This window comes from Salvelinus alpinus, chromosome 12, assembly GCF_045679555.1.
Source record: "Salvelinus alpinus chromosome 12, SLU_Salpinus.1, whole genome shotgun sequence".
Taxonomy (NCBI): domain Eukaryota; kingdom Metazoa; phylum Chordata; class Actinopteri; order Salmoniformes; family Salmonidae; genus Salvelinus; species Salvelinus alpinus.
The window spans coordinates 21,735,545-21,757,157 of record NC_092097.1 but is presented as its reverse complement, the minus strand read 5'-3'; the positions used below and the strand labels follow the sequence as shown (position 1 = coordinate 21,757,157).

Below are 21,613 nucleotides of genomic sequence, written 5' to 3'. Positions count from 1 at the left end.
GGAATTGGAACATTAAACAGACATTTTAACGTGACATGTTTCGTCTTTTTTCAGTCATGAGGTAACAATTTCCTATAGGCCCTTTACAAGTCAGATTTAGTAAGTTGCAGTAATACACTGTGTAGCAATTTAGCTAAAGAATCAATGGATGAATTAGAGTATTGGAGCCTTCCACCACGCACTCATCAAGACCAAAAGGGTTCCCTGTTTCAAAAGAATGTCAAACATTCAATCACATGCTGTCAGCTTGAATGAGAAAATGAGATGCCTTTAGACTAACGAGCGGTAACCACTCCCGTTTTGGTAATTACAATTTAATGATGCAAGGTATTTAAATATGTGTAGTAATTGGGCACATTATCAAGAGTGGCACCCATTTGAGAGGAGAGCTTCAAGTTCAGAAATCAGGTTAATTGGATTTTAACCATACTTGGCAAGTCATTCTCTTTGGAGATAATCAGATGAATATGCCGTCTATGAACGCAGCACCGATATGATTAGCTGCAGCAAAGAGAAGCTGCTGATCCACTGATCTGTGCAGAAACATGAGTGGTTACTCAAGTGCAAAAGGAATGTTCAAAAAGGGCCGGTTGATTAGTTTTCTGTCCTAGCTAGGCTCAAGGGTCTCTTTCACTGGTTTGAGAAATGTTCAATCTGTTGGCTTCATCATGTGCCGTTTTTCTGTGGCCAGGTCAGACACTTCACCATCATGCTCATCTTCAAAACCCCACAGATTCAAGAAGTCAAATATTACAAATGCATCCTCCTTTCAACATAATGATTGATTTTTCCGCTGTGTTACTCTTGGTTTATCATCTTCAGTAAATCAGCTGCAACACCCCAGGGATGACAAAGCCTGAGAGCAGTAAGAGTCCAAGGGTCAAATAGTCCTTGTGTGATGAAATTACAGAGCCACAAATGACTGTACTTTCAAAGATTTGCATTTTTATAATACACATCTATAACCAACCAGACATGTACTACTAGAACAGAGACACAACAGTATAGCCAGTCATACTGTAGTTCAGAACAGGACTACGAAACTGACCAGAGTACTGCATGATGCACGTGACACACATAGAGTGATTTTATTACAGGTGTATTTGTTTGTTTTTGATAACATTATGATTCAGCAAAATCATCCTTCTGCAATTGTCGAGCTAAATGTGACTATGTTGTTGTTATTGTGGCCAACCGTTGCTCCACATAATATGTATGCTCACTAAATCGCTATCTCTCAGGTTAAACTACTGTGTAGCGACTCCGCTCTGGCTTGAGAGGCTCATTAAAATCAGACTGGGCGTCTCTCTCTGTGGGGTTTGAAGGGATTGGGGGATGGTCTTCACTCCCCTGTGGATCAACTGTATGAGCTTGCAGCTGTGAGAAAGAGCCAACACACTGGGAAGGCAGGCAGGGAGACCCAGGCAGGCAGACGCAGGCAGGGATCATAGGAGTAGTCTGGTAGCTCTCCCACATCAAAGCCTCTCTCTCACAAAATGTGATTTAAAACCTATGGCTGCTTGGATTCTGGGGGAATGAGAGGACTCCAAAAGTCTACAAGAAAATGACAAATCCATCATTTTCCTGCTGTGTGAACAATTGACATTTACAGTTAAGTGACTAAAATACCAAGTACGACATTGAGACCTGTGCATTTATCAAAGTTGTTTGAACAACACCCATAGTTTGATAACTATATAAAGACATGTTTAAGACACTTCCAGTTATTGAATACTGGGAAACAAGGAACTCCCTATGGGAGGAGAAAGACTGTGGGAGAATCAGGACTCAGGAGTCAGGTTGCATGTTGAGTTGAGTTCCACCTCCTCCAAACATTTGTTTCCAATCAGGCCAATCAACCTCCGGTGGTCCCCCTGTAACATCTGTGTGAATCTCCACACAACATGAAAGCTGGGGCCAGTCTACATTCTCTCTCTCTCTCTCTCTCTCTCTCTCTCTCTCTCTCTCTCTCTCTCTCTCTCTCTCTCTCTCTCTCTCATATTCCCTTGCTGCTGTGGGTACTTGATGTGTGATCTGGGATACACAGAGTGTAGGCTGTGGCTGGTTCTTCTACAGTGTAGCCTGTGTTCCTTCTGGCCGGTAGGAACCTATGAACAGCATCACCCTGTGAAAACAATATTCTGTAAATCTACCGTTCATTCTGCTCGTCCGGTCTGCGTCTGGTCCATAAATAGAGTTGAATAAATATTTACTTTGTTTAATAAGCCTCTCAACATATCGTGTGTATAAATACACAGCATATAACAGAGCACACATAAACAGGAATATTCAGACCACCAAAGAGGTTTGTTCTTCCATTAGTACGGTGTACTTCCATCTCCCAGAATTCACTTGGTTCACTAAAGTAAATATATGTTTTATTTCTGTACTGTATCCATCACAACATATCCATGCATATGTATGAACTACACCACATGAATGAATAACTGGGAAGGAAACAAAAGACAGACGCCTTTTTTACTACTGTAAGGTGGGCACATCAACTGAATTGACACATTAAAAAAAATATAGAATGGAAGGGTTGGAAAAGCCTTCAATCACCAACTGAAATCCCCATATAATAGTTAGGAGTCACAAAGATGTTTCAAAGACCTGAGATCCAATCAACATTCATGACAGCGGATTACATTGAAGAAAATGCCCTGAGGCAGAAAGGCTGGGTACATGTGGGACTGGAGACAGAGTGTCAGCCTCCTGGCAGAGGCAACCAGGTTTGGGCTAAAATGTCCTGGTACTTGCTAAAGGTCATGATGCCGTTGACCTTAACAACCACCACCACCATATTTTACTGTATGAAGTACGTTTCTGCTTATGCAGATTTAATTGACTGTGTGATTGGCTGTGGTATTTGTATGTATGGAAGAAAGGATTGGAGATGTGGCTTTGTGAAGCATTGTGAATCTGATTAATAATGGCGCTCAACTGAGCGCAATCACTGGGGAGCAGGGTCATGGGGGTCGGCTGGCCCAGAGGGGGTAAGAGGAGGATTTCTGCTTTGAAAAAGAGAGCATTAGCGTCTTCTTGCAGCCTCACTGATCCTTTTATACAGTAGGCCCGTAGCTGTCAGCCTGCTCCTGCTGTCTCGGTTTGATCTGACAGCCCCTGCCTGGCTCACCACACCCTCACTTTTTTCAATTATTCAGCTGTGGTACACAGGCCCACGGAGTCACTCTAGGGCTGGAGATCAGCAGCCGGGTGGAACTGAAGATCACAGAGATATGGAAAGATAGAAGGAGAGATACAGATGGAGAAAGGGAGATGGAGCAATATCGAGAATCAGTAAGAGGGAGGATGATGGAGAGAAAGAAAGACAGACAGATTGTGGGGAGTAAGAGCGATTTCACACATTGGTAGCATTATCTGACCTGACAGCATGAGTCAGTGCAGCTGATGGGCGTTTGATGCCAAAATCATGTTGAAGTGTGAGATGCTTTGATGATACAATCAGATCTTTTTCAAGACCAATCATAACCCTGTTTCACTGCAGTGTAGTGAAATTTTGACATCTGGTGAACAATCCACAACTCAAAAGTAACTCACAACTTATATAAGATGTGTACCATGCCAAGGACTTTCTAAAGAGCAAACAAAATTGTTATTTCCAGGAGAGGGGCTGTGAGCTGTGCTCAGGGAAACAATGAGAATCCAAAATTACAATGCTGAAATGCACCAGCTCCAAAATATTATTGAGAATCCAAAACCCACATTTCACATGCCAGATTCATCAAAGGACTGACTGCAGGACTACTGTAGTCTCCTTTGGTGCTTACTGAGAAAAGGTATCCTCTCCTGTTGGGAAGACAGTGGTAGTGCCGTGATGGGTGGGGGATGTACAGTATGAATAACAATGTAAAGCAGATCTACATCTCTACTATCAGCCGAGTTGGTTTCTGATTAGCATTGTTTGTGATGGAGCAGGAGATGAAAACAGTTGGCGAAATTGGCCTCTTTCATTGAAGGCAAAGTACTTAAATATGTGTATTACAGAAGAAGCCATACATTCTAGACTTATTTTTTCTTATATTACAGTAATTTAAAACAAAACAACATATCAGTGAATAGGGAAGACAGTTAAAAGTATACTTGAATATGTATGTTATCAAGGTTGAAACTGTTAAATTCTCCCAATAATTAATACAAAAGATAACACTTTATTACAGATATATCATCAGATCAGTGGCTACCCGTCATTCAGGGCATGTTATTTTGGCATTAATACATGCCACATATCAGTTAGCATAATAATAATTTTCTCTGGTTGTGCGCCAGCTCATGTTTTTTATTCGACATATCAGTTTCCAAACAATGTACAAAAAAATCATTGAGTTATTAAAGCCGCATACAATTTTCTTTCCTTTTTTGCATTCTTGAGTAAGGCAGCTCCAAAATGCAGGTGCAAGCTCCGTGCTTTCTGTGGTGGTGGGCCAGCCGGTGGTTAATACAGAGTTTAGGGGTTGGTAATGTTCTCTAGTTGCGTTGTGATTGGCTCAGTGTTCTGTCACTTATGGGGACACTACGTCACTGCAAAATCTTTGGGGAGAGCTCGAAAATTCAAGCCCCTTGGGTGTTACCATGGAGTTACATTAAAAGTGCCCATCATTGCCCACAGATAAAATGAAGCCAAATCACGTTATATGTACCATAGCTTTGATTGGACTGATCATGTCAACATCATACTTCCAAAATCTTAGCTTGCAAGCTAGAAGTCATCTTGAATCAAGTTGACAATCTACTGGCAAATCCTTTTCAATCCTTGTCATATGAAGATACATTTTAATAAAACGTTTAGGTGTACATAGGCCATTACACAACAAGTTGGAAATCGCAAATTCAGCATTGAGTTGTTTGAAAGGAATCAGTGGCTAACTGCAAGAATTGCAAAGCAATCACTGGCCTGCTATTCAGTGGAGTGGGTGTGTGGTCGAAGTCTGGGTTTCAGGGTCTCTTTTCCAAGCTTTTCCCAGCTTAAAAGGATAAACATTCAACATTGGCCATGCTGTCAATGTAGCATGACATCTGCCACATTCAAAACAACTGGAAACTCTGAACTGGGAAATCTCAGACTTCAATGAGTTCCAGACAACTGGGAACTCAGGAAAAAAATGAGCTCAGGAAAATACGGGAAAATACGTTTTGAATGATCATCCAACTCGGAATTCAAGTCGGGAACTCTGGCTTCTTTCTAGAGCTCTGACCTGAAGATCACTGACGTCATGATTCAACCTTGCTTTTTTCCGAGTTCACAGTTGTCTTGAAAGCGCCATAAATCCAGAGAATGCCAGACTTTGATGACAAAGTTTGATGACAAAATTTGCCCACGAAGGACCGCCGCGCCACCTTCCTGTTCGAGTGAGGACAGCACAACAAGGTGAGTCCAAAAATTTATTGTATGCTCCTGCATAAATTATGTAATATGCAAGGGAGAAATGTATACTGTAGCTAAGAAAGTAATACTAAGTGTATGTTGTGTAGTAAGCTGTTAGTAGTCCATGTGCCTCACCCTAATAACTTGGTCCCTTTCCCCCTACTGTTCAGACTTGGTGGTGCACATGTAGCCTTTAGCCTGTTTTAGAGAAATGTAATCACTGAATATTATAAGAGCTTTCATTGTCTGCTTATATGCCTCCTTTATTTATCCTACAGTTCTGACTTGGTGTACAGGGAGAATACTGTAAGAACGGCCCACGTTCTGAATTCTGTCGCTGTACATTTCAAAAGTGCCGTACAAATAGTTATATTGACTTCGCCCATCCTAGCTCTCTCATTAATGTCTTAATCGAAATTATGAATTGCCTCTTATCCGCACGTCGTCCCCTTATGCCATAGTTTGTACATCTCAATCGTCAGTAGAAACCACATTTGTTCAAGCAGGTCAGCCATATCAGCTATGTGTCACGTTCTGACCACAGTTCTTGTGTGTTGTGCTTGTTTTAGTGTTGGTCAGGACGTGAGCTGGGTGGGCATTCTATGTTGTGTGTCTAGTTTGTCCGTTTCTATGTTTGGCCTAATATGGTTCTCAATCAGAGGCAGATGTTTTGTGTTGTCTCTGATTGGGAATCATATATAGGTGGCTTGTTGTGTGTTGGGATTTTGTGGGTGGTTGTTTCCTGTCTTTGTGTTTTCTCTGCACCAGCTAGGACTGTATCGGTTTGCCACATTTGTTATTTTGTATTGTGTTAAGTGTTCACGTTTATTCTTTCGTAATTAAACATGTTGAGCACAAGCTACGCTGCGTCTTGGTCCGATCCCTGTTACACCAGATGAAGAGGAGGAAGGCTGCCGTTACACTATGTTTTTTTAAAAGGCAGTAAATGAGGCTGAATGAACTGTTTTGCTGACAGACAAGGCTCCGCTGATAGCCAGGTGTGGCAGTGGTAAGGTTTTGGGACTGCTGAAGGCCATGACAGTTTGTGGGCACCGTTTGTCACCGTTATTGTGCAATTAATGTCATGTTTAGTGTTGTGTTGTGGCTTTGCTGGCCTGTATCTAAAAGCAAATATGGGAGTTTGCCCCACCAAGATTTACATGCCAAAATCGCCACTGCATCAGATAAATTGCTGTCTTATATTGGCTGCATGGTGGGAGATGAGCACAGTAAAGCCTCTCCTGCAGTGAGGTTTATGTAGGGAGAACACACCAGACACAGGCCCCCAGGGCCCAGATTCCAAGCAGGCACCCATATAAATAATGTTCCAGAGTGTGGACTACATTTCATACCCATCTGAGCTAAACCTCAATTTTCATGCTCCAGCCAACATGAGTCCTTCTCTGTTTTTTCAACTACTATACCATGCCAAGGACTCTGTGGCTAGTGTCCATTCACATACCACACAAGCCACAGCAGTGCATGCTGTTGACAAGTTACACTAAATGCAGGAAACCTCAAATGCTGAATATCAGTTTGTTTCAACTTTACATTCCATTTATTCTACATTGTTACAGAGATCTACTTTCAAATAATTTCCAACTGCACTATACTTTTTATTTTCATAAATCCTACTTTTGATAAGATATATGAAACATTCTAATATAAACATTTAATTAATTAATTTGTGTTCCATGACTCATTTCTTAATGAAATTACAAATTTGTTCTAATCCATTCCAAATGGTTTCCAGAATGCAAAGTGCAACCACAATCAGTTCTAAGCAAACTGCCATTATCTCTACTATTTCAGAGGGGTTGGGTTAAATGCAGAAGACACATTTCGGTTGAATGCATTCAGTTCTGCAACTGACAACTACACGTATCCCATTTTCCTTCCCATTGACAGTACACACACCAATAATGTTATGACAACATCTTATGAAAAACCAACAGGACTTCCTTTATTGGCTAAGGGATCTTGCAACAACTTCTGTTGTTGGAAATACTGGTGGGTGTGTTTCTGACTGTTTTCATTCAATGCCTTCGGGAAGTATGTACAAAGAACATGGAATACATACCATTTCAATAATTTAAAAAAGTTTAAACTATACATTCAAATATAGCCTCTACTTTCCTCATTGCAATGTTTTCACTTCTCCCCCCCCAAAAAATGATGAGGTAGATTCTGTTAACTGTTTGTCTTCTGTTTAGGTCGAGGGAGCGGATGAAATAAAATATGAATATAAAAATCAATCCCTTTACAGTAGGTTTCTAAAAAGTAACTGGTTTCTTTAAAAAGTTGATTAATCCAAAGTCATACAATTGACAGAAAACAAATAGGTGGGCAGCAACATTGCTTTATCATTAATCATTTTTTCGATACAATAATTGATATCAATTCAGAGTGATGCCCTTCTCTTAAACCCACTGATATGACAGAATTCTTGAAATAGTTTTGGTGTTACCAGAATGATGAACAATGCAAAAGTTGAGTAACACAACCTATCCTATATGTTACAGTAGAGTGAAAGTGATATCCTCCTATTTACTCTAAAACTGAATCTGGTTGAACGTCACCAACGCTCAAAACACTCATCTTTAAATGCCCTTACAGTGGTCCCAAAGTCATTCAACTGGACATTATTATTTGTAAATCAACAATAGAAAATCCCCACACAAAAAGATCCACATTACAACAGGAAAAAAGGTGTGGGAGTATTACATGTATAAGGAGAGGAGGGGCCTGTGGGGTGCAGGAGGGGGGTTGGGGTGAAAGGTCAGCAGAGGAGGCGGGTGAGCGTGAGGAGAGCTGCCAGGCTGGGCAGAGCAGGGCTGAGACTAGAGGCTCCACCGGATGACATGCAGTGGTCTCTGTTCTGGCCGATGCAGGCAGCATAGGCCATGACATGGGGAATGTAGTTCTGCTCGTGGACACCGTGCAGCAGATGAGCCATGGGGCCCTTAGCAAACACAGCCACATCCTCTCCTCCATGAGTCTCCATACGCAGCGGCACTGCAGACTGGGCCTGGTAGTTATTTCCCTCTGGAGAGAGGGGCGGGGTGGAGAGAGAGAAAGGGAAGAAGAAATATATCAGATGGATGATTTCTGGCATACCAAAGACCAATTGGTGTTCTCTATGACAGAGGACTGTCAAAATGGCACTATGTCAATGACGGTAAGACTTCACTTACGATAGTCAAGGGTGGAGACGTTCTCTCTCAGACCGTTGATAACTTTGAACCCTGGTCCGTTCCCATATAAGATGGCGGTAAAGGGTTTCTGGTCCACATCACTCAACATGGGAGCCAGTCCTGTAGACAGAGAGGAAAACAATACCCCACCTCCATCACCATCCATTGTGAAACAAAGTGAATCAAATCAAATTGTATTTGTCACATACCCGAATACAACCTTACAGTGAAATGCTTACTTACAAGTCCCTAACCAAAAATGCAGTTAAAAAAATATGAATAAGAATAAGAATTAAAAGTAACAAGTAGTTATAGAGCAGCAGTAAAATAACAATAGCGAGACTATATACAGGGGATACCAGTAAAGAGTCAATGTGCGGGCACACTGGTTAGTCGAGGTAATTGAAGTAGTATGTACATGTAGGTAGAGCTATTAAAGTGACTATGCATAGAATCATACCCAGAGGACTGATACAGTGTATCTACATACAATCCATGGTTGTAAAATCATTCATTACTCACCAAAAATGGTGTTCCCTCTTGGCGTGTAGCCTCCGAAGTTGAACATGTGAGAGTGGTCAGCAGTGACGACAGTCATTGTGTCATAGATGCTGGTTATGAGGCCGGCGCGGCCGATGGCCCGGTCCATCTCTACTGCCTCATGTAGGGCCTGCTTGGCTTTGCCCTCATGATGTCCGTGGTCGATGCGCCCCCCTGCCAACGCACAGCCTGGTTAACCTCTCTCTCTCACGCAGATGAGAAAATCTAGCATCAGCATTGGCAAAGCAGCCTCACCTTTGCAAATTTTACATTCACATTATATAAATGATTAACCTGATGCAACACACATTTACTGATGCCAGAGTGACAAAACACTCACCCTCCACCAGCAGATAGAATCCCCTGGGGTTTTTCCTCAGGATCTTGATGGCCAGCTCCACCATCTCCGTCAGGGAAGGATCTGTCTCAGTGTTTCTCTCCAGGTTGTAGGGCAGATCTCCCGGCTCAAACAGACCTGTGTTAACACAGGAAGCTCGGTTTAACACTGAGAAGATGATTAACAGTGATCAACATGCACTGTATCAGAAAACTGTCATTTATACTGTAACTCTAATTGGGTATTATCAACTAGTGTGTACATAGTATTGTTGTTTCTCGCTCATTAACATATTTTGACGCTCGCCTTGTAAGAGGCTATATTTGTTGCACCTGTTTGTGAGAATGCTGTACCAATTTAACTGGTATGTGGTAGTAGTGTGACATTAATTAAAAATGTATAGGGGACAGATTGGAGTGGCAGCAAGTCTTAAACCTTTATGGTTGAGCATTTTGCCATACACTTTTGCTCTGTTTTGCCATGTAATCGCTGCCAGTTTGTGCCAACTCAAAATATTAATTGATATGCTGTATGTGTAAACACATTATTTAGCAGCCAACCTGCTTGCACCAATCCCATATAATCACAGTAAAATACTGTGACATGTAAATCCTATCTCCCCTCAATGAATTTCACTCATTCATTATGATTACTGTAGCATTTACTTTTTTACATTATAATACAGTCAATTCTACAGTACTGCTTTGATACTGTATTTAGATTACAGTAAACCAATGAGCTGTGTCACGACTTCCGCCGAAGTCGGCTCCTCTCCTTGTTCGGGCGGCGTTCGGCGGTCAACGTCACCGGTCTTCTAGCCATCGCCGCTCCACTTTTCATTGTTACATTTGTTTTGTCTTATTTCCCCGCACACCTGGTTTACATTCCCTAATCACACTACATATATATTCCCTCTGTTCCGTCCCATGTCTTTGTGTGGAATTGTTTTGTTACGTGTTTTGTGTGACGCGCCAGGCTGGTTTTTCCCCGGGTACCGTGTTTAACCCGAAGTATGTTTAATTGTTAAACATTTGCATTATTGTGACTGTTGTCGCGCTTTTCACTTTCGCCATTGGCCGGAGAATTTGAAGCAGTTGCGTCCGTCTGTTGTTGCTTCTGCCAAATAAAGTGTGCGCCTGATCAACTCTCTGCTCTCCTGCACCTGACTTCTATACCAGTAGACCACAACCTAACAAGCTGCCTATAAATTACTGTCAAATTAACAGCAGCCACTTTATAGTGTGACTACAAAAAATTAAACAGGCAGGTCGTAAAATCTATATATACGGAAGAAGAAAAAAAAACACAATATGCAACAATTTCAAAGATTTTACTGAGTTACAGTTCATATAAGGAAATCAGTCAACTGAAATAAATTCATTAGGCTCTAATCTATGATTTTACATGACTGGGAACACAGATACACTACCGGTCAAACGTTTTAGAACACCTACTCATTCAAGGGTTTTTCTTTATTTTTACTATTTTCTACAATGTAGAATAATAGTTAAGACATCAAAACTATGAAATAACACATATGGAATCATGTAGTAACCAAAAAAGTGTTAAACAAATCAAAATATATTTTATATTTGAGATTCTTCAAATAGCCACCCTCTGCCTTGATGACAGCTTGGCACACTCTTGGCATTCTCTCAACCAGCTTCACCTGGAATGCTTTTCCAACTGTCTTGAAGGAGTTCCCACATATGCTGAGCACTTGTTGGCTGCTTTTCCTTCACTCTGCGGTCCGACTCATCTCAAACCATCTCAATTGGGTTGAGGTCGGGGGATTGTGGAGGCCAGATCATCTGATGCAGCACTCCATCACTCTCCTTCTTGGTAGAATAGCCCTTGCACAGCCTGGAGGTGTTCTAAAACTTTTGACCGGTAGTGTATGCATTTGTTGGTCACAGATACCACAGATACCGGTGTAGGCCATCATTGTAAATAAAGGTTAAATAAAAAATTATAATATGTCTGGTGAGTATGCAGGTCATGGAAGAACTGGAACATTTTAATCTTCCAGGAATTGTGTACAGATCCTATCATGCTGAAACATGAGGTGATGACGGCAGATGAATGGAAGAGAAATTAACATTGAATTCTCTGGCAACAACTCTGGTGGACATTCGAATTGCACGCACTCTCAAAACTTGAGACATCTGGGGCATTGTGTTGTGTGACAAAACTGCACATTTTAGAGTGGCCTTTTGTTGTCCCCAGCACACGGTGCACCTGTGTAATGATAATGCTGTTTAATCAGCTTCTTGATATGCCACACCTGTCAGGTGGATGGATTATCTTGGCAAAGGAGAAATGCTCACTAACAACAGGGATGTAAACAAATGTTTGTGCAAAACATTTGAGAGAAATAAGCTTTTTGTATGTATGGAACATTTTTAAAATATTTTATTTCAGCTCATGAAACATGGGACCAACACTTTACATGTTGCGTTGATATTTTGTTTAGTGTACAACCAACAATAATTAAAAAAAGAACTCACCCAAAATGTAATCCACATTATTAGGATTTACTGATAGAAGTTCTCTCTTGTTCCATACATACTGGGCTTTCTGTTCATTTAAAAAAAGAAAACAATATATCATATGGGATTGATCTAAACATGCGACAACTTAAAACTATTCAAATGTCCTTGATAAGAAAAAAGAGAAAGGAGGAGGACTGAGAGAAGAACATGGAGGAAGCAGCAGGACATGGTAAAGAGGAGTGAAAGATGGACTAAGACGGAGCAGCTGACCTTGTTTTTCATTCTGTTAGTCCACTCCTCCACCAAGTTCCTTCCATCTTTGCGGGTACCAAAATGTTTCTTATCTCCAGGATACTCCACATCTGACTGGTTTTTGGGGAACATGTACTTCCTCCCTCCTCCCATAATCACCTAGACATACATTATAGAGATAAAACATTTGATTTATCTCTATGGAAATCCACAGCAAAAATAATTAGGAGAGCATTTACTGTCTGTGAGTCGTAACATTACAGGTGCAATTTGCTCAATATTACTGGCTGAACAATGGACACAGTTTGCATGCAGGATTACTGGATGTTTTCTGTAATATCAGGATCCATATTATATGCTGTGACTCACATCGATGTTGGGAATGTTCTCAAAGAGCTGCCTGGCGATGTCCTTGCAGCCCGCCTGTACTGCCTCAGCGGGCATTTCGCCATCAGAGAACCAGTCCCTGTCCACACAGTGAGCGTAGGCTGCGCTGGGGGTGGCATGGTTCACACGTGTTGTTGTGACTATTCCCACTGACTTGCCTGGGTGACAAACACACAAACAGTTTTTGAACGTGCTGCTTGGATTCTGTGCAATAGTCTGCTAGATCTGAAGTCAACCAATTGATCCAAAGAATCTGGAAATTCTAAGAGTAAATACTATATCAGACTGATAAGTGTGGTGTATAAATATCTCCACTGAGAATCAGTGGGTCAGCAACTAAAGAGCTAACGTCTGTTCCTGAGGTGATTATGTGAAGTATCTATTTCTGTGTTATGTGAAGAGCTCAGGTCACAAGGTCACAGCCTGCCTGGTCTGGTCTCTGGGGAATGATTGGATCCCTGATCATCTGTAGCTATAAACTCCCCATTGACATCAATGCATGCCTACAGTACGTTTACAATGTTATCATGCTGTGTCTCTACTGCTTATCCCAGGATGGCCAAATAAGCCTTAGTAGATCTGGTGTGGAGATGTACTGTGAATAAAATGTTATGATGACACTGTACCTGCTTCCTTGGCCCATTTTAGGATGGAGGTGACCTCATTACCCTGTGTGGTGTTGCACTGGGAACGGACAGCAGCTGCACTCACGCCCACAGTGCCCTCGTTGGCCTTCACCCCACAGAGGTATGCTGTGGCCGTGCCTGCACTATCTGCTACCTGGGCATTGGTGTTATACGTCTGCAGAGACAGGGCAGTACCATGTGTCAATTACATAGAATTGTAGTAGGAGTCATTGTTGTGCATGCCGTGTTGGTGTTATACACCCCCTCCAAACATCTTCACCTCTAAATGCAGATTGTGTAATTACATGATAAATAATTTGTGGAAATTGCTGCTCCATTAACAGTGCAGATACAGTAGTTACATTATGTCTGGCTTCTTGACAAGTATGTAACATAATAACACATCATATCGTACGCCATACACTAGTGGTCACCAACATTTTCTGAGTCAAGCTCACTTTCCGAGTCAAAATAAAATAAAATGCAAGCCGAGATCTACCGTTCAGATTTTTAAACATGACTTAAAAAGCGTAAGCCTATGTATGCAACATTATCCAGGTGATTGTGAAACTCAAGTTGCACTGAATTATTTCTGCCTCATGCAACAATTCATGTTGTTAATCCAATGTCCAGATAAAGTGAAATATTACTCGAGAGACAAGCCGATGCAAGCTCATCGAAACACTTTTCTATTGTCATTCATTGCAGCTGCAGTGCTGGTTGTAGCATAACTAGAAGTAGGGAGAACGTGTATTTTATGGCTTATAAAAGTGTTGAATAAAGCATTGAAAGTGCTGAATAACAATTTAAACATGAACTTACTCCTAAAAACAGCAGCTCTTTGCTGTATTCGTTGAGTCTCTCTCTAGTCATGGTTTAACATTTGTGAAACCTCCCAGTATGAACTTTGTTGTGCGCTCTAAGAATGTTTTTAACAGTCTATGAGGAAACTGTGCAGACACGGTGATCTGAGCTATCTGACTGGCCAGCGGTAGGCCTGTAGGTACACTTGATTTGCTCTCTGAGCCTGTTGGGTAGGCAGAGTTCTACCTTCTGACACATGAACTGGTTCAAAATGGGAACACTTTGCCTTCCTGGCGCTATCACTGCTGAATCAAGTGCACCTACCGCCAACAGCACAAAAAAATATTCTTAAAAATTGGAACCCAAGGCTTTATCATTGTTTGTTTTTTAACAGACATGTTTGGTGATCGATGAGGAAGGCCTTGGAGATCGACAAGTCGATTACGATTGACCGGTTGGACCACTGACGTAGACCATATGTGGCCTTGTATCTTGCTGCTGGTGCAGAAGTCATTGTTCATCCAAATTAGAAAATGACACATTGGTTTCCTTACCCTGTAAACAGTCTATGGACAAGGTATGACTTCAATCCATGCTTTAGTTCAGTTTCCCTGTCACTGTTTCTACATGCTAACGTTTTAGCATTTGTGGCACAAATCCCATTCAAGTCATGGCACCGATATTCAAATCTATGTTAAAATCATCTATAAGGGACTTTGTTGAACTTCAAAATACATTTTTTATTATTTCGGATTATTTGGAAATGATGCGCAAAAAATGCTAATATCGGTCCCATGACTTGAATGGTGTTTGTGCCACAAATGCTAAAACGTTAACATGTGGAAACAGTGCCAAGGAAGCTAAACCAAAGCATGGATTGCTGTCATACCTTTTCCATAGACTGCTTAGAGGGTAAGGAAACCAATCTGTCATTTTGTAATTTGGGTGAACTGTCCCTTTACTTACAGATCAATGTTGCATGCTATTTTCTAGCGCTTCTATATGATAACAGACCAGGTCAGACCTTGGAAAGCGCCACAAAGGGGAACTTGTCCATCTCCAGCTGGGTCTCCTCTCCACTCTGTCCGCTCAGCTGCCCCTTCAGTATTCGTGCTGCAGTCACTGTGGGAATGCCCATTCCTACACAACAAAAGCAAAGCGGCGCTCGCTCTGTTAGGGTGTCAATCTATTTAAGGGACTCAGAGCCTTTTCATCTCATGCATTAACACCTTTTAGTTTTCCATCTGGTTAACATTGCTCTGTGCTCGCTTTTCACAGCAGCTGCTCTTCCCACTAAACAGACACCTATACATTTAGTGGAAAGGACCCCCCTTTTACTTGAGATCTGCCTTTTCACAAGTCAACGAGATTGATCTTTTTAGAGTTGACTATCTATTTTTCCCTTAGTTTTCATATACACTACCGTTAAAAAGTTTGGGGTCACCTAGAAATTGTTTTGTTTTTTTCTTCATTGTTTTTGAAAAGAAAAGCTATTTTTTTGTCCATTAAAATAACATCAAATTGATCAGAAATACAGTGTAGACATTGTAAATGACTGTTGTAGCTGGAAACGGCAGATTTTTTATGGAATATCGACGTAGGCGTACAGAGGCCCACTATCAGCAACCATCACTCCTGTGTTCCAATGGCACGTTGTGTTAGCTAATCCAAGTTTATAATTAATAACTGGTATTCTAGGCAGAGTTGCAAAGAAAAAGCCATATCTCAGACCGGCCAATAAAAATAAAAGATTAAGATGGGCAAAATAATACAGACACTGGACAGAGGAACTCTGCCGAGAAGGCCAGCATCCCGGAGTTGCCTCGTCACTGTTGACGTTGAGACTGGTGTTTTGCGGGTGCTATTTAATGAAGCTGCCAGTTGAGGACTTGTGAGGTGTCTGTTTCTCAAACTAGACACTCTAATGTACTTGTCCTCCTGCTCAGTTGTGAACTGAGGCCTCCCACTCCTCTTTCTATTCTGGTTAGAGCCAGTTTGCCCTGTTCTGTGAAGGGACTAGTACACAGCGTTGTACGAGATCTTCAATTTCTCGCATGGAATAGCCTTCATTTCTCAGAACAAGAATAGACTGACGAGCCTGTAATCAAAGCCACAAATGCTGATGCTCCAGATACTCAACTATTATAAAGAAGGCCAGTTTTATTGCCTCTTTAATCAGCACAACAGTTTTCAGCTGTGCTAACATAATTGCAAAAGGGTTTTCTAATCATCTATTGGTCTTTTAAAAGGATAAACTTGGATTAGCTAACACAACGTGCCATTGGAACACAGGAGTGATGGTTGCTGATAATGGGCCTCTGTACGTCTATGTAGATATGCCATTAAAAAAAACAGCCGTTTCCAGCTACAATAGTCATTTATAACATTAACAATGTCTACACTGTATTTCTGATCAATTTTATGTTCTTTTAATGGACCAAAAATGTGCTTTTCTTTCAAAAACAAGCACATTTCTGTGAGCCCAAACTTTAAAACGGTAGTTTTGGTGTCAAAATAGATGATTTGGTAGAGGATGTGAACTGACGTACATGTCCACTTTATCCAGCATTACTTTTTTAAGCTTGGTAGTCATACATGACAGAGAAATGTGCACTGTATACTGCTGCATCTAAAAACATAGACAGTTAAGGTCCTTTGGGGTACACAATTTAATGGGTCACTACATACAGCAACATAACACAAAGCAGCAGCCAAGTTATCTATTGGCATTGGCAGCATGTTTGTGTAATGCTTGAAGGCTAACATACTCAACATCAGATTTTGAAAGTGTGACATTCTATTTACTTCTGACTGGATTATATCAGTGCACCAGAATGTTTTGATAAAAACGACTATGGATTGATGAGGAGGATATACTCGTTTTCTACTACAACCACTAGGAAAGATAATCTAGAACTGCATAAAAATATTAAATCAGTATGCGGCACATAAGCGCTCTGAGTGCATTACATTGCGTTAAGACTTCACTTTATCATACAGTATGGCACATACTCATGGATTGAAATAGGCTCCTGCAATCATGACTTACCATCACCAAGGAAGAGGATGAGGTTCTTTGCAGTGTTTTGGTTGAGCTTCTGAAGTGTGAGGGCATTCTTTAAAGTATGCTGGGCCCATGTGTTCCAGAACAGGGGATCTTTCTCTTGGTCTGCAACACGGAGGTAGTTTTAGTTTAAAATGAGGAGGAAAAGAGGCCAGTTGGAAGTGATCTGTAACAACTGTGAAAGTAGTGGGACAAGTGGGACGGAATATGCCCAAATTAAATCAAATACACTTTGAGGTTTATCCATAGAAGCGTTTTTTGATGGACAAAAATTTGATAAACACAGAAAAGATAGAAGCCATTAATAACGTATTAACTTGTATTTAATAACCTAGTTATAACCTTTCTAATTAATGTTTTACCCCCAGAAGATGACAAAGTTCCTTTGTGAGTAACTTATTGCTTTACTGTTTTCAAGTCTCAGCATGACATATAATATGATCAAGTATGGACGATAATATCAAAGAACCAACAGGATGACTATAAGCACATACACATGTACTGTCTGTATTAATAATGACAAGTTCTGTAGGCTCTGGCAACCATAGAACCTCTGACAACTCCAGCATGTAGGCTTCTTATTTCTGAAATCACATGTTGCCTACTATAGCCTAGAACTGCACACACATGTATGATGTTACAACAAGAAGGAACATAATCTTCTTACTGTATGGGTAGAAATATTATACATCTGGAATCCATTTTGTGAACTTCTCCTGATCTGTACATAGTCTTTCAGGAACTAAAATATTCTGGTCATTTTGTAGAAAGGACTAAGAAAACAGAGGATCACTTGCCATACTGTAAATACAGTGTGAACTTTGTTCAGCTGGGTAAATAGACTGACAGTTATAACCCTAACGAGCCGTGTTATTCTAAACAAGACGCAATAAACCACAGAAAAGTAGCACTTCCTTCATAAGAGCATTTGGAGACTTCTGCACATCTCCAATAAATCAAAGCCCAATTTTGTTTCTCTTCCTTCTCCCTGAAGTGTGCACTCATTCACTATTCAAACATTGGATTGGTGTAAGCATGTGCTAGAGTGAGTCTTCACCACATTTCCTAAACAAATCCATTTCCTTTCAAATCTATGAGCAGGATTGAACAAGTGCACACTTCAGGGAGAAGGGGGAGAGAAACAGTTAGTATGTGTCCCCTCTTAGCTCTTTCTGATGGATTTCAGTCAAACAGTTGGATGCTGTTACAAGACATTACATTTATTGATGGGTTTGTGTCTCACCAGGAAACTGAGGCTTCCCCAGGCCTCCCCAGGCCAGACATGAGCAGATGATGAGAAAGAATGTCATGGCCGTAGTGTTACCTGGGACTACCGTCACATACCACATCCCAAACTAGAGTGAGTCTGGAAAATAAGGAGAAATCAGTGCTGATGAAAGAACACACAAAATGATGTTGATTCACAGAAATAAAGTTGATGAGTTTGCTGTAAAGTGCAACAAAGAAGGGGGAAGCAGGTAAGTTTCAACTTAGGCTTTCACAGTGAAAATAAATGGTGGTATTGTGGTAATGTAGTCCCAACCCGGCCCCAAAGGCTCTGGTTAGCCAGCCTTTAATATATTATTATACCCCCCTTCCTTCCCCAGTCCCTCCTCTGTCCCTCTCCTGTCCCTCTTTTGTGCTGTGGTCAAGGTCACTTTAATGGGATTGTGGGCCATAGCACAGAGAGATTTAACAGCCATAACAAAGCCGATTAACACCAAATGATTGACTGGACACTTCCACCCATAAGTAAATGAGAGAACATTTTTAAATTAGGTTTAGAGTTTATAAAGAAGAGATTTTGAAAAAATAATTTTTACACATGCTCTAAATAAGCATTATGTGCGTGAAAGAAAATGGTATTTCACAAAGTCTTGAAACTGTGTGCGATTGAGTCCTGTTACTTTGATATTAAAACAGACAACGCAGACAACGCAAGTCCTACAAAATGTGTGTAAAATATGCTGAAGTTGAGCTCATACAAATCTGCTAGCTGGTCTCTAAGGAGAGGAGAGGTTTTACCGTGCCACATACGCAGGTCTATCCTCTGAGAGAAGCTCAGAAGTGGTCGGGCCCACCAATCGGCATCACACTAGCCAGCCTGCAGGTGAAATAGCAGAGAAGTGCCAGGATGGCCACCAGGAGAATGCCAGAGAAAAAGAGGGTCACCGCCATCGAGAGTACATCTCGGCCCATGGTGTCAAGGAGAAAAAGTGTCCAGGTTGGAATTTGCATAAAAAAGAAAGACAGATGTTTCCAGTTTCACCTGCCAGCTCAGTACCTGAGCTCTAGGGGGTGAGTCCCTGTACAGGGTTCAATCTGTTTAAGTGGATCTGGGATTAGGTTTAATAATGTTGGTGAGCTCAGGGCTCAGTGACACAGGCTCCTCCATTCTGGGATAACACTGACCTCAGACACATTCCCCCAAACAGATGACTTCGGCCCTCCAAAATGTGATAGAAGAAGAAGAAATAAATCCAGTTCAATCAATGTTGTGTTCCAAATGGCATGTTTTGATCCTTTTCTTTCAAAAACTCTGGGTTTTGGCGTTATCCTAGGGTATGCTGTACACTGCTACTGGTTCGATCCCGAGCTGTATCACAACAGGCCGTGATCAGGAGTCCCATAGGGCGGCGCACAATTGGCCCAGCGTTGTCCAGGTTAGGGGAGGGTTTAGCCGGGGTAGGCCGTCATTGTAAATAACAATTTGTTCTTGCCTAGTTAAATAAAGGTTAAATAAAAATAAAATACAGAATATCTATGGTGATATTGTTAATGTCTCAGTGTCTCTAGCACTGGCATTATTTTCCCCTCTGAACTACCATTGCCTTGTTGAGGAGATGATAAGATGTAATGCCTGTATAGCTTATAAAGGCTCCATGAATATCTGCATAAGACCATACAATGAGTTATTAATTCAGTCATTAGATAAGGCATGTACAGGAGAAATTGTAGATGAGATCATCCTCTCCTAAGCATATGCTACACATTCCACTCCATTAGTGTCGGCTCAAACATAAATCACCTTGGAAGATAAGTATGGCCATGTCTAGGGAGCAATGACTGTCTAATATTTGCAATTGGTTCAAATAAAACCTGAAAAGAACAAAGGCTTGCTATGTGTTTTATTTTTTTCTGTTTACCTGTAAAAGGTGAGCGTGTCCAACCAATTGAGTTATTGTGCATCACAGTGTATTAGTTATTTTCTAGATAAATAGTATCGGTTGTGAATTCTGACATGTATTTTACTATGGTTGAGCACTCACTACTAGTTGACCTTTATAATGTTGAAAATGAACATCCAACAGCATAGGATACCAACCAAAATGAATTAAATTGGCTGTATATCTAGATACGTGATTTAGTGTGGTGATGTGAAAACTTGCAAACAATCATCACAATCTCAAAAATCCCGAAATCAGATATTGGTGCAAACGCTAATAAAAAAATGTTTTTACCAAAAGGAAGGTACGTATTGCTATTGTTGTGTTGATGCTCAATCACGTGTTGGAAGGTTGAGTTATACCTACAAGAATCTGCAATCACAAAAACGTACAGAACCGCTACATTATAGCGTAATATGGCTTTAAGAAGATGGAAAGCGATACACACCATGAAACTATGTAAGCGGATTGTTTAATTGCAGCGATTTTCCTGACAATGCAGCCAATTGCAATATTGTATTTTCATATTTTCTAAATAGCCTGCACGCGATAAACCATTGACATCTCCTGACATTCCAAAGTCTATTGGTGCAAAAAGTTAAAGGAATAAACTTACTGCGGGATCTATTTAAGCTTCTGTAGCAAAACCACTTCTGTCCGTTGACAAAGCACGTTCACCTTTTCATATGTGTTCTTGAGGATCTTTTGACCATCCTTTTATAAGCCTATCTGCTCTGTCTGGACCGCTGAGAATAGCGGTCGGTATTTCACCTCGATGGTGAGAACCACGCTATAAATAATGGCACCATAATATGAAGAGCTGGATCTTGAGTGCCGCCTGTCGCCCTGTTTCACTGTTGCATCTAGGCTACTCAAAATGATTTGTTTTCAAGCTTTTCACGTTCATTTAAATCAGCCGAGTTCATTGTCAGCTTGTGAAAAACTGAAACATATTATAAACCTACATACGTAATATAGAGGTTTATACATAGCATATAAACGGTCTTTAGTTTATTTATAGCCTAGTTTATAAATGTGTGAAAACAGTTGCTTGACAAATTGTGATATTATATGACTGCGCTTAATGCACTATACTGACTTTTACAATTATTAGTCTATTGCAGTACACCATATAAACTGTTTATTACAGAATTATAAACTATGAATTAATAATTAGCAGTTTATAAACTAGATTATTTAAATGCACCAATTTATCCTCAGTTATTTTTGCTGTTCATTTTATGTCCTTTAGATGTCACTAGAGACCAGTGACCATTAACAAAATGGTAACGTGACCCACGTTACCATTGAGGGAGTTCGATTAGAATAAACCGGGTTGCACCGGGTTATTGCCCGTCATAGGA

At 40.8% G+C, this 21,613-nt stretch overlaps 1 protein-coding gene across 3 annotated transcripts; it reads right to left on the bottom strand.

Moving 5' to 3' along the window:
* Window positions 1–7,324: 7,324 nt before the first annotated feature.
* alpl (alkaline phosphatase, biomineralization associated) lies at window positions 7,325–21,017 on the bottom strand. 3 transcript variants are annotated; one of them, XM_071335372.1, is made up of 13 exons: window positions 20,866–21,017; window positions 20,544–20,621; window positions 18,326–18,448; window positions 17,068–17,187; window positions 15,043–15,158; window positions 13,215–13,389; window positions 12,571–12,746; window positions 12,220–12,360; window positions 11,965–12,034; window positions 9,461–9,595; window positions 9,103–9,294; window positions 8,581–8,700; window positions 7,325–8,431 (listed from the first exon to the last, which is right to left on the bottom strand). In XM_071335372.1, exons 3-13 carry the CDS (start codon window positions 18,429–18,431, stop codon window positions 8,166–8,168), a joined length of 1,617 nt encoding a protein of 538 aa, XP_071191473.1. In that variant the 5' UTR covers window positions 18,432–18,448; window positions 20,544–20,621; window positions 20,866–21,017; the 3' UTR covers window positions 7,325–8,165. The 3 variants fall into 3 exon arrangements, with proteins under 3 accessions (XP_071191473.1, XP_071191474.1, XP_071191475.1); XM_071335373.1 differs by lacking the exon at window positions 20,544–20,621; XM_071335374.1 differs by lacking the exons at window positions 18,326–18,448; window positions 20,544–20,621.
* Window positions 21,018–21,613: the final 596 nt, after the last annotated feature.

What these genes read in the sequence shown, in the direction of transcription:
- alpl (XM_071335372.1), bottom strand. Translation starts at nt 18,431, where the DNA reads ATGTGGTATGTGACGGTAGTCCCAGGTAACACTACGGCCATGACATTC. An exon ending in GGGGAAGCCTCAGTTTCCTG is followed by an intron (nt 17,188 to 18,325) that starts GTGAGACACAAA and finishes TCCGTGTTGCAG; the next exon opens with ACCAAGAGAAAGATCCCCTG. An exon ending in AAAATGGGCCAAGGAAGCAG is followed by an intron (nt 12,747 to 13,214) that starts GTACAGTGTCAT and finishes TTTGTCACCCAG; the next exon opens with GCAAGTCAGTGGGAATAGTC.